The sequence below is a fragment of the Pan troglodytes genome, chromosome 1 (genome assembly GCF_028858775.2).
Source record: "Pan troglodytes isolate AG18354 chromosome 1, NHGRI_mPanTro3-v2.0_pri, whole genome shotgun sequence".
Lineage (NCBI taxonomy): Eukaryota > Metazoa > Chordata > Mammalia > Primates > Hominidae > Pan > Pan troglodytes.
In genome coordinates, this window is record NC_072398.2 from 24,267,180 (window position 1) to 24,279,573 (window position 12,394).

The 12,394-nt window shown below is 37.3% G+C and overlaps 1 protein-coding gene across 2 annotated transcripts in view; it reads right to left on the minus strand.

The window, feature by feature from the left end:
- Positions 1-12,394, minus strand: part of DNAH14 (dynein axonemal heavy chain 14) — a 458,298-nt gene that overhangs the window by 372,951 nt on the left and 72,953 nt on the right. For both annotated transcript variants that reach the window (XM_054659353.2, XM_063791445.1), the window contains exons 9-10: positions 12,034-12,178; positions 7,428-7,559 (exon numbers count right to left, since the gene is read on the minus strand). In XM_054659353.2, coding sequence (XP_054515328.1) covers positions 7,428-7,559; positions 12,034-12,178 — 277 coding nt within the window. The remainder of the gene's footprint in view (positions 1-7,427; positions 7,560-12,033; positions 12,179-12,394) is intronic.

The following is a 12,394-nucleotide window of genomic DNA, read 5'->3' on the forward strand; positions in this document are numbered from 1 at the left end:
GCACACATCACTAGACTATCCAGATATATAAAGCAAATATTGTCAGATCTAAAGGAAGAGATAGACCCTAATATAATAATACTTTGAGACTTCAACATTCCACTCTCAGCATCAAATAGATAATCTAGACAGAAGCCCAACAAAAAAACAACAGATTTGAACTAAACAATAAACTAAATGGACCTCATAAACATTTACAAAACATTTTGCCCAACAGCTGCAGAATACACATTATTTTCATCAGCACATGGAACATTCTCCATGATTGACCATATTTTAGAACACAAGTCTCAACACATTTCAGAAATTAAAATCATATCAAGTATCTTATCTGAGCACAGGGGAATAGAGCTAGACATCAATAACAAGAGAAACAGCTGAAGCTATACAAATACATGAAAATTAAACATGTTCCTGAACAACAAATAGGTGAAGAAACTAAGAATGAAATTTTGAAATTCTTTGAACAAATGAAAATTGAAACATAATATATCAAAACCTATAGGACACGGCAAAAGCAATACTAAGAGGCAAATTTATAGCAATAAGTGCCTACATTAAAAAAAAAACTAGTGAGGAAAGATGGCCAAATAGAAACAGCTCCAGTTTGCAGCTCCCAGCAAGACCAACACAGGAAGCGGGTGATTTCTGCATTTCCAACTGAGGTACCCGGTTCATCTCATTGGGACTGGTTAGACAGTGGGTGCAGCCCAAAGAGGGCAAGCCAAAGTAGGGTGGGGCGTCGCCTCACCCAGGAAGTGCAAGAGGTCAGGGAACTCCCTCCACTAGCCAAAGGAAGCCATGAGGGACTATGCCATGAGGGACAAGACTATCCAGCCCAGATGCTATACTTTTCCCATGGTCTTGGCAACCCACAGACCAGGAAATTCCCTCAGGTGCCTACACCACAAGGGCCCTGGGTTTCAAACACAAAACTGGATGGCTTGTATGGCAAAAATCCGAGCTAGCTGCAGGAGTTTTTTTCATACCCCAGTGGCACCTGGAACACCAGTGAGACAGAACCATTCACTCCCCTAGAAAGGGGGATGTAGCCAGGAAGCCAAGTGGTCTTGCTCAACAGATCCCACCCCCAAGGAGCCCAGCAAGCTAAGATCCACTGGGTTGAAATTCTCGCTACCAGCACAGCAGTCTGAAGTCGACCTGGGATGCTCAAGCTTGGTGGGGAAAGGGGCATCCACCATTACTGAGGCTTGAGTAGGCAATTTTCCCCTCACAGTGTAAACAAAGCCCCTGGGAAGTTTGGACTGGGCAGAGCCTACCACAGCACCTGAAAGCCACTGTAGCTAGACTGCTTCTCTAGATTCCTCCTCTCTGGGTAGGGCATCTCTGAAAGAAAGGCAGCAGCCCCAGTCAGGGGCTTACAGATAAAACTCCCATCTCCTTGGCACAGAGCACCTGGGGAAAGGGGTGGCTGTGGGAGAGCTTCAGCAGACTTAAACATTCCCGCCTGCCAGGTCTGAAGAGAGCAACAGATCTCCCAGCACAGTGCTAAAGGACTGACTGCCTCCTCAAGTGGGTCCCTGACCCCCATGCCTCCTGACTGGGAAACACCTCCCAGTAGAGGTCGACAGACACCTCATACAGGAGAGCTCTGGCTGGTATCTGGTGGGTCCCCCTGAGACAAAGCTTCCAGAGGAAGGAGCAGGCAGCAATCTTTGCTGTTCTGCAGCCTCCATTGGTGATACCCAGGCAAACAGGGGCTAAAGTGGACCCCCAGCAAACTCCAGCAGACCTACAGATGAGGGGCCTGACTGGTAGAAGCAAAACTAACAAACAGAAAGCAATGGAATCAACATCAACAAAAAAAATGACCACGCAAAAACTCCATCTGAAGGTCACCAACAGCAAAGACCAAAGGTAGATAAATCCACGAAGATGAGGAAAATCTAGTGCACCAAGGCTGAAAATTCCAAAAACCAGAATGCCTCTTCTCCTCCAAAGAATCACAGCTCCTCACCAGCAAGGGAACAAAACTGGATGGAGAATGAGTTTGATGAACTGACAGAAGTAGGCTTCAGAAGGTGGGTAATAACAAACTCCTCCAAGCTAAAGCAGCATGTTCTAACCCAATGCAAGGAAGGTAAGAACCTTGATAAAAGGCTGGAGGAATTTCTAACTAGAATAACCAGTTTACAGAAGAACATGAATGACCTGACGGAGCTGAAAAACACAGCACGAGAACTTTGTGAAGCATACACAAGCATCAACAGCCAAAGCAATCAAGTGGAAAAAAGGATATCAGAGATTGAAGATCAACTTAATGAAATAAAGTGTGAAGACAAGCCTAGAGAAAAAAGAATGAAAAGGAATGAACAAAGCCTCAAAGAAATATGAGACTATGTGAAAAGACCAAACCTACGTTTGATTGGTGTACCTGAAAGTGACAGGGAGAACGGAACCCAGTGGGAAAACACACTTCAGGATATTATCCAATCTAGCAAGAGAGAACTTCCCCAATCTAGCAAGACAGGCCAATATTCAAATTCAGGAAATACAGAGAACACCACAGAGATACTCCTCGAGAAGAGCAACCCCAAGACATATAATCATCAGATTCACCAAGGTTAAAATGAAAAAAAAAATGTAAAGGTCAGCCAGAGAGAAAGGTCGAGTTACCTGCAAAGGGAAGCCCATCAGACTAACAGTGGATCTCTTGCAGAAACTCTACATGCTAGAATAGAGTGGGGGCCAATATTCAACATTCTTAAAGAAAAGAATTTTCAACCCAGAATTTCATTTCCAGCCAAATTAAGCTTCACAAGTGAAGGAGAAATAATATCCTTTAAAGACAAGCAAATGCTGAGGGATTTTGTCACCACCAGGCCTGCCTAATAAGAGCTCCTGAAAGAAGCACTAAATATGGAAAGGAAAAACCAGTACCAGCCACTGCAAAACCATGCGAAATTGTAAAAACCATTGATACTATGAAGAAACTGCATCAACTAATGGGCAAAATAACCAGCTAGCATCATAATGACAGGATGAAATTCACACACAATAATATTAACCTTAAATGTAAACAGGCTAAATGCCCCAATTAAAAGACACAGACTGGCAAATCAGATAAAGAGTCAAGATCCATCGGTGTGCTGTATTCAGGAGACACATCTCACGTGCAAAGACACACATATGCTCAAAATAAGGGGATGGAGGAAGATGTACCAAGCAAATGGAAAGCAAAAAAAAAAAAAAAAAAAAAAGCAGAGGTTGCATTCCTAGCATCTGATAAAACAGTCTTTAAACCAATAAAGATTAAAAAAAGACAAAGAAGGGCATTACATAATGGTAAAGGGATCAACCCAACAAGAAGAGCTAATTATCCTAAATATATATGCACCCAACACAGGAGCACCCAGATTCATAAAGCAAGTTCTTAGAGACCTACAAAGAGGCTTAGACTCACACACAATAATAGTGGGAGACTTTAACACCTCACTGTCAACAGATCAATGAGACAGAAAATTAACAAGGATATTTAGGACTTGAACTCAGCTCTGGACCAAGCAAACCTAATAGACATCTACACAACACTCCACCCCAAATCAACAGAATACACATTCTTCTCAGCACCATATAGTACTTGCTTCTGAATGACTACTGGGTAAATGACAAAATTAAAGCAGAAATGATTAAGTTCTTTGAAACCAATGAGAACAAAGACATAACATACCAGAATCACTGGGACACAGCTAAAGCGTGTTTAGAGGGAAGTTTATAGCAATAAATGCCCACAGGAGAAAGTGGGAAAGATCTAAAATCGACACCCTAACATCACAATTAAAAGAACTAGAGAAGCAAGAGCAAACAAGTTCAAAAGTTAGCAGAAGACAAGAAATAACTAAGGTCAGAGCAAAACTGAAGGAAATAGAGACACACAAAAAAAGTTCAAAAAATCAATGAATCCAGGAGCTGTTTTTTTTTCAAGAGATTAACAAAATGGATAGACCACTAGACAGACTGATAAAGAAGAAAAGAGAGAAGAATCTAGTAGACACAATAAAAAATGATAAAGGGGAGACAACTACTGATCCCACAGAAATACAAACTACCATCAGAGAATACTATAAATACCTCTATACAAATAAAATAGAAAATCTAGAGGAAATGGATAAATTCCTGGACACATACAGCTTCCCAAGACTAAACCAGGAAGAAGATGAAACCCTGAATGGACCAATAACAAGTTCTGAAATTGAGGCAGTAATTAATAGCCTACCAACCAAAAAAAGTCCAGGACCAGATGGAATCACAGCTGAATTCTACCAGAGGTACAAAGAGGAGCTGGTACCATTCTGTCTGAAACTATTCCAAACAATAGAAAAGGAGAGACTCCTCCCTAACTCATTTTCTGAGGCCAGCATCATCCTGATACCAAAACCTGGTAGAGACACAACAAAAAAAGAAAATTTCAGGCCAATATCCCTGATGAACATCGATGCAAAAATCCTCAATACAATATTGGCAAACCGAATCCAGCAGCACATTAAAAAGCTTATCCACCAAGATTAAGTCAGGTTCATCCCTAGGATGCAAGGCTGGTTCAACATACACAAATCGATACACATAGTCCATCACATAAACAGAACCAATGATGAAATCCACATGATTATCTCAATAGATGCAGAAAAGGCCTTTGATAAAATTAAACACTGCTTCATGCTAAAAACTCTCAATAAACTAGGTATTGATGGAACAGATCTCAAAATAATAAGAGCTATTTATGACAAACCCACAGTCAGTATTATACTGAACAGGCAAAAGCTGGAAGCATTCCCCTTGAAAACTGGCACAAGACAAGGATGCCCTCTTTCACCACTCCTATTCAACATAATATTGGAAGTTCTGGCTAGGGCAATCAAGCAAGAGAAAGAAAGAAAGGTATTCAAATAGGAAGAGAGGAAGTCAAATTAACTCTCTTTGCAGATGACATGATCGTATATTTAGAAAACCCCATTTCAGTCCAAAAACTCCTTAACCTGATAAGCAACTTCAGCAAAGTCTCAGGATACAAAATCAATGTGCAAAAATCACAAGCGTTCCTATACACCTATAATAGACAAACAGAGAACCTAATCATGAGCAAACTCCCATTCAAAATTGCTACAAAGAGAATAAAATACAACTTACAAGAGATGTGAAGGACCTCTTCAAGGAGAACTACAAACAACTGTTCAAGGAAATATGAGAGGACACAAACAAATGGAAAAACATTCCATGCTCATGGATAGGAAGAATCAATAATGTGAAAATGGTCATACTTCCCAAAGTAATTTATAGATTCAATGCTATTCCCATTAAGCTACCATTGACTTTCTTCACGTAATTAGAAAAAACTACTTTAAATTTAATATGGAACCAAAAAAGAGCCTTTATAGCCAAGACAATCCTAAGCAAAAAGAACAAAGCTGGAGGCATTATGCTACCTGACTTCAAACTATATTACAAGGCTGCAGTAACCAAAACAGCATGGTACTGGTACCAAAACAGATGTATAGACCAATGGAACAGAACAGAGGCCTCAGAAGTAACATCACACATCTACAACCATCTGATCTTTGAAAAACCTGACAAAAACAAGAAATGGGGAAAGGATTCCCTATTTAACTAAAAGTGTTGGGAAAACTGGCTAGCCATATGCAGAAAACTGAAACTGGACCCCTTCCTTACACCTTATACAAAAATTAACTCAAGATAGGTTAAAGGCTTAAATGTAAGACCTAAAACCATAAAAACCCTAGAAGAAAACCTAGGTAATACCAGGACATAGGCATGGGCAAAGACTTCATGACTAAAACACCAAAAGCAATGGCAACAAAAGCCAAAATTGACAAATGGGATCTAATTAAACTAAAGAGCTTCTGCACAGCAAAAGAAACTACCATCAGAGTGAACATGCAACCTACAGAATGGGAGAAAATTTTTGCAATCTATCCATCTGACAAAGGGCTAATATCCAGAATCTACAAAGAACTTAAACAAATTTATGAGAAAAAACAACCCCATTAAAAAGTGGGCAAAGGATATGAACAAACACTTTTCAAAAGAAGACATTCATGTGGCCAACAAAGGATATGAACAGACACTTTTCAAAAGAAGACATTCATGTGGCCAACAAACATATGAAAAAAAGCAGCTCATCATCACTGGTCATTAAAGAAATGCAAATCAAAACCACAATGAGATACCATCTCATGCCAGTTAGAAGGGCGATCATTAAAAAGTCAGGAAACGGCCAGGCGTGGTGGCTCATGCCTGTAATCCCAGCACTTTGGGAGGCCAAGGTGGGTGGATCACGAGGTCAGGAGATCAAGACAATCCTGGCTAACACAGTGAAACCCTGTCTCTACTAAAAAAAAAAAAAAAAAAAAAAAAAGTCAGGAAAAAACAGATGCTATAGAGAAATAGGAACGCTTCTACACTGTTGTTGGGGTGTAAATTAGTTTGATCATTGTGGAAGACAGTAGGGATCTAGAACTAGAAATACCATTTGACTCAACAATCCCATTACTGTGTATATACCCAAAGGATTATAAATCATTCTACTATAAAGACTCATGCACACGTATGTTTATTGCAGCACTATTCACAATAGCGAATACTTGGAACCAATCCAAATGCCCATTAATGTTAGACTGGATAAAGAAAATGTGGCACATATACACCATGGAATACTACGCAACCATAAAAAAGAATGAGTTCATGTCCTTTGCAGGGATGCTGATGAAGCTGGAAACCATCATTCTCAGCAAACTAACACAGGAACAGAAAAACAAACACTGCATGTTCTCACTCATAAGTTGGAGATGAACAATGAGAACATATGGGCACAGGGAGGGGAACATCATACACTGGGGCATGTCGCGGGGTTGGGGGTAAGGGGAGGGATAGCATTAGGAGAAATACCGAATGTAAATGATGGGTTGATGGGTGCAGCAAACCACTATAGCACATGTATACCCATGTAACAAACCTGTACATTCTGCACATGTATCCCAGAACTTAAAGTATAAAAAAAAAAAAAAAGAAAAAAGAAATGTACATCCTCAGGCTGTGCCTACTGAAACAGAAATCTCTTGTTTTATCAGGCCTTCTAGGTGATTCTCTTGGCCACTAAAGTTTGAGAATCATCATCCTTAGCATTTAAATATATTAAATTTCATAAGTTGTATATAGATATACACATATATGCATTCACATATATATAAATATATATTTATTTGCATTTTATATCATACCTGGAAAAATTCTTGTATATAGTAAATACATAGTACCAGTTAGTTGGTTAATTAACCACCTTTGTTCCTTACCTTTCCATTTCAGATACTTTTTCCAGGGATGCAATTTGGATCAATTGCTTCAGCTAGTAAATTGCAACTTTGATAAATATGATATAATTAAAGAATTACCTTTAGAAAAGTACTTTTCATCTCTGAAATTGCTTTATTCCTGATGTCCTCAAGTTGTTTCAATGCCTGGGTAGCTTGCTGTAACTGCTCTTCACAAAATTCATCTAGAGAATATGTTCGAGAACTATCCAGCTAATTAGATGATAGTAAATGTTCAGTGTTAGAAAGTCAAAATTCATATTTAAAAAAGATAAAATATTTGGTCTTTTCATGTCATAAAGAAGACTCCATATTTTACATTTTCTTCTGTATATCCTATATGACTTACATGTTTTTCAAATTTAAACACTTGTTAAATCTAACTAAATCTTGATTAAAATACAGAAAAATACATTGGTGTTTTAGATAATAAGTAAGATTAAACTGAAGCAGAAAATTCAAGAGCTGATGTGTTTTTTAAACATTTATGCATGCAGAGAATCCACCAATCCCAGAAACTACTTTTACTTTTGAAGTCATCATTATCTGTAACAATTTAAAACACAAAGATAAAATACAGCATTATTGGGGAAAGCAGCATCCAATATTTCAATGTATGTTCTTTTCTATTTTCCCTAAGTGTCAGCCGGTCTGAGAAATAAAGAGAAAGAGTACAAAAGAGAGAAATTTTACAGCTGGGCCTCTGGGGGTGACATCACATATCGGCAGGTTCCATGATGCCCCCTGAGCCGCAAAACCAGCAAGTTTTTATTAGGAATTTCAAAAGGGGAGGGAGTGTACGAATAGGGAGTGGGTCACAGAGATCACATGCTTCAAAAGGCAATAAAATATCACAAGGCAAATGGGAGAGCAAGATCACAAGGCCAGGGCAAAATTAGAATTACTGATGAGGTTCTATGTCCCACTGGGCATGCATTGTCATCGATAAATGTCTTAAGAGGAAACAGGGTTTGAGAGCAGACAACCAATCTGACTAGAATTCACCAGGCTGGAATTTCCTTATCCTAGCAAGCCTGAGGGCGCTGCAGGAGACCAGGGCGTATTTCATCCCTTATCTTCAACCGCAATAGACAGACACTTCCAGAGTGGCCATTTTAGAGACCTTCCCCTGGGAATGCATTCCCTTCCCAGGGTTATTCCTTGCTGGGAAAAGAATTCAGCGATATTTCTCCTATTCGCTCTCTGCAAGAAGAGAAATATGACTCTGTTCTGCCCGGCCCTGCAGGCAGTCAGACCTTATGGTTATCTCCCTTGTTTCCTGAAAATCATCGTTACCTGTTCTTTTTCAAGGTGCCCAGATTTCATCTTGTTCAAACACACATGTTTTACAAACAATTTGTACAGATAACGCAATCATAACAGGGTCCTGAGGCGACATACATCCTCAGCATACGAAGATGACAGGATTAAGAGATTAAAGTAAAGACAGGCATAGGAAATTATAAGAGTATTGATTGGGGAAGTGATAAATGCCCATGAAATCTTCACAATTTATGTTCAAAGATTGCAGTAAAGACAGGCACAAGAAATTATAAAAGTATTTATCTGGGGAACTAATAAATGTCCATGAAATCTTCACAATTTATGTTCGTCTGCCGTGGCTTCAGCCGGTCCCTCTGTTTGGGGTCCCCAACTTCCCACAACACAGCATAAAGAGGGTAAAATTAAATAATTCAAATAAGGTTAATTTTATTCAGAATTCATTCAGAATCTATAAGGAAGAAATCTCTATCTACTATGCTATGAATTAATCTCTGGTAATACAAAATCATAATGTTCCATACATGCGTGTATATTACATCATTCTTCCTTCTTTCAGTATTGTTTTTCCACTATTGTGTTAATTCTCTTAACAAAATACATTTTCATTAATAAATATACAGATGTTTATCTTTTATCATATAGTTATATTATAAAAATTAATAAATGTATCTTCCCACAACAAAAAAGATTGCAAAGTACTGCTCTTGCTTAAAATTTTGGATTTACTCTTTAAGTTTCCATTCTCCTGGTCCCATATCTGACTACCAGGTCCAAATTTTTCAACATTTCCCTGCCTTTCTGGTCTTACTGACGACATCCTAATTAAAGTCTTTATTGCTTATACCTGCATTTATCCAGTACTATAATAATTGATCTCTATCACTCAAGTATCTCTTCACTACTAATTTTTCCCAAAAACCAATATCACAATAATTTTCCTAAAATACCATGTTCAAAAACTTTGAATAGTTGTTCTTTAAAAGTAGTTCTCAAAATTTATCCTGCCTAACAGTTAACTGAGGAACCGATTTAAAATGTAGATTACCAGCACCACTCACTGCCCTCTCTTGCAAAAGGAGTGGGACACAAATATTTACATTTTTATTAAGCACCCAAATACTGCTCAATAAAACAAACTTCACTCGAATATGAAACATGATCCAAAGTCTCAACTCTAGATGATTCTGTCAACTTGGATAAGTGGCAATCTCTCCAGAACTAAGTTTTGTTCGAATAGGTGAATTTTATTCAAAATTCATTCAGAATCTAGCTGGGAGAAATCTCCATCAACTAAGCTAAGAATTAATCTCTGGTAATAAACATAATATTCCATCCACTTGAAAGTGAAGATTTGAACAAAGAACATATGTTCTTTACCTTCCAGTTCGAGAAATTCCACCCTCTTTAAAGGTATGCTTTCATCCCAGCAGAGTACACGTATGACCACCATTAATGGCATTAACTTCTGAACAATCCCATTCTTCACATTCATAACCTTGCTTCATTCTCCTTACATCCTTGGTGTCAGTCTTCATTGGCATCTGCATCCCTGGGCTATGCACAACCTTCCGATTCTAATGCACAACTGGCCACCTTGACTCCTGACCCCAGCTTGGTTCTCCAGGATATGAATCTCCACTCTTCCTCCATCTAAACCTGGCTTTTCCACATACAGTATCAGAAATTCCCATTCTTGTAAATTGCCCTCATAACAATCACCACTAGGAGTGCCCCTGCCCTATGGGCAGGTTGAAATCCTACTTTTCCCTTACTGTGTTATTCTTGGCCTGACATTCATGAGCCAATCTAACTTTCAAATCAAACATATATTGAATGCCTTACTCACATTTATATTCTTTATTTAAAAGCCTTATCTCCTCTTCTATGGCTATTCAAATCCAGCACAGCCTAGCTCAAATTATGAGGCATGACCTAACTTTAATTCCAAATAAGGCTAATCTCTGCCTTCTCTGGATTTCTGTAACATGACTGTTATACAAGTATTATTTGCCAGTAAACATTCCTTACCTTATACTTTGCTAATGGGTTAGGTAGAATGATTAGCATAACAAAGAAACTATCTCTAGAATTAGTTTTCATTTTTATATATAAAGAATTATTTCTTCCCATGAACTGTAAGCAGATTGAAAATAGCAAAGCTTTGTTTTTCACTTTGTATTCATCTCCTTTGCACAGCATTTCGCATATAATAGATAATAAATACTTACATATTGTCTGGAAAAGTTTGTTCTCTTCCTCCTGATGTTCTATATTAAAGCTGACATGGCCTGAGGTCTCTAGGAAAGAGTCCTAACATTTCTTCTCTATCACTGGTAACGTTCTCTATCATTTGGTAGCATTTAAGGCACAGACTTCAAAGGTATTTTAAAGTCTTTTATGCCTTCCCACCCATCATTAAAAATTAATAAATTTTGTCACTCAGCCATTTACAAAATAATCTGATATTACAGATTATTTTATTTCCTTCTACAAGAAAACCATATCCTATTTCCTTCTACATAAAAACCAAATCAAAGAGATTTCTCTGTGAAATGTCTCCTACTTAAGGTGAATTTAATCCTTTTGAAACATAAACATTCTCTATATAAGTATAAAAAATATACATCTATGTGATAATTCCTCCTCCTTCATTAGTTTATTCTTTTATTCACTCAAAGACTATTGGTGAGCACCTACTATGTATCTGTCATTACACATAATCAATTCTAAACATACGATATTGATTTACAAGTATTGATCTTGTTACATGCAGTCAACACAACTGATTTTCGAGCTAATTTTCAAATATTTAACTTGTCTAAGCCCCTTAACAATTCCTCTTTCTTAGTCTAGATAACTCTATCAATTTTACTTTTTTCCCCATACATTGAGTGAGTGAAGTAAAATCTGCTAGGTTCAATTGTAGACTTAATTAGTTCTAGGTACTTAACCACTCAAAAGAGCTATCTTATATAAATTAAGTTATTCCATTAACAGGCTCACTTTTTCTAGAATCTTGAAATAGGAGAATTCATAAATTTAACCAAAACTTCTGAGTTGAAGCTTATGATAATATCTTGACATGCTATACTAGAGGAAGAATATCAATTATGTATAAGAGATAACTGATTATTTTAAATCATATTACACATTCGGAAATACATTTGAAAATAAAGGGTCTTATAGACTTAGGTTAGGCATAAGGAAGAAATTACAAGAAATGTTAACTATTAAAATTTATTGCAAGGAACTCACATTCTTTGCAGATATTTTAGAACAGTAGTAATCGAAAGAGATGGTTTATTTATGAATTTAGAAATCTGTATTTTTTAATTCAAAATGCTATTTTTCTTCCTAGTTTCTATATACCAATATTAGCTTATAGTAGTATACTTCTACTCACCTTTACAAGGCATATGGCAGATAGATTATTTTCATGGTCATTATAATTTTTGAGATTAATTGCATCTTCACAAAGTCCTCTTATATAAAGCAAACAGGTTTGAAACAAGTCATCAGCCAAAAAAAGATGGTGGTACAAAAATGACCTGAAAGTTAAAAAATTTCTACAGATATATCTCTCATTCAAAATGAACAAAATTAATTTAGAGGTAAGTAGTGTGGTTTAGTTAATATCCTTATAGTTAAAATGTTTTACATCTACCCCATTTTAAACGATAATGATTAGTAAGCATTAGGGGTTGTGTTTGGATGATAATGTTGTAGGCAAGGTTTTGGGGACTAGGTGTGTTGAATAAGAACAA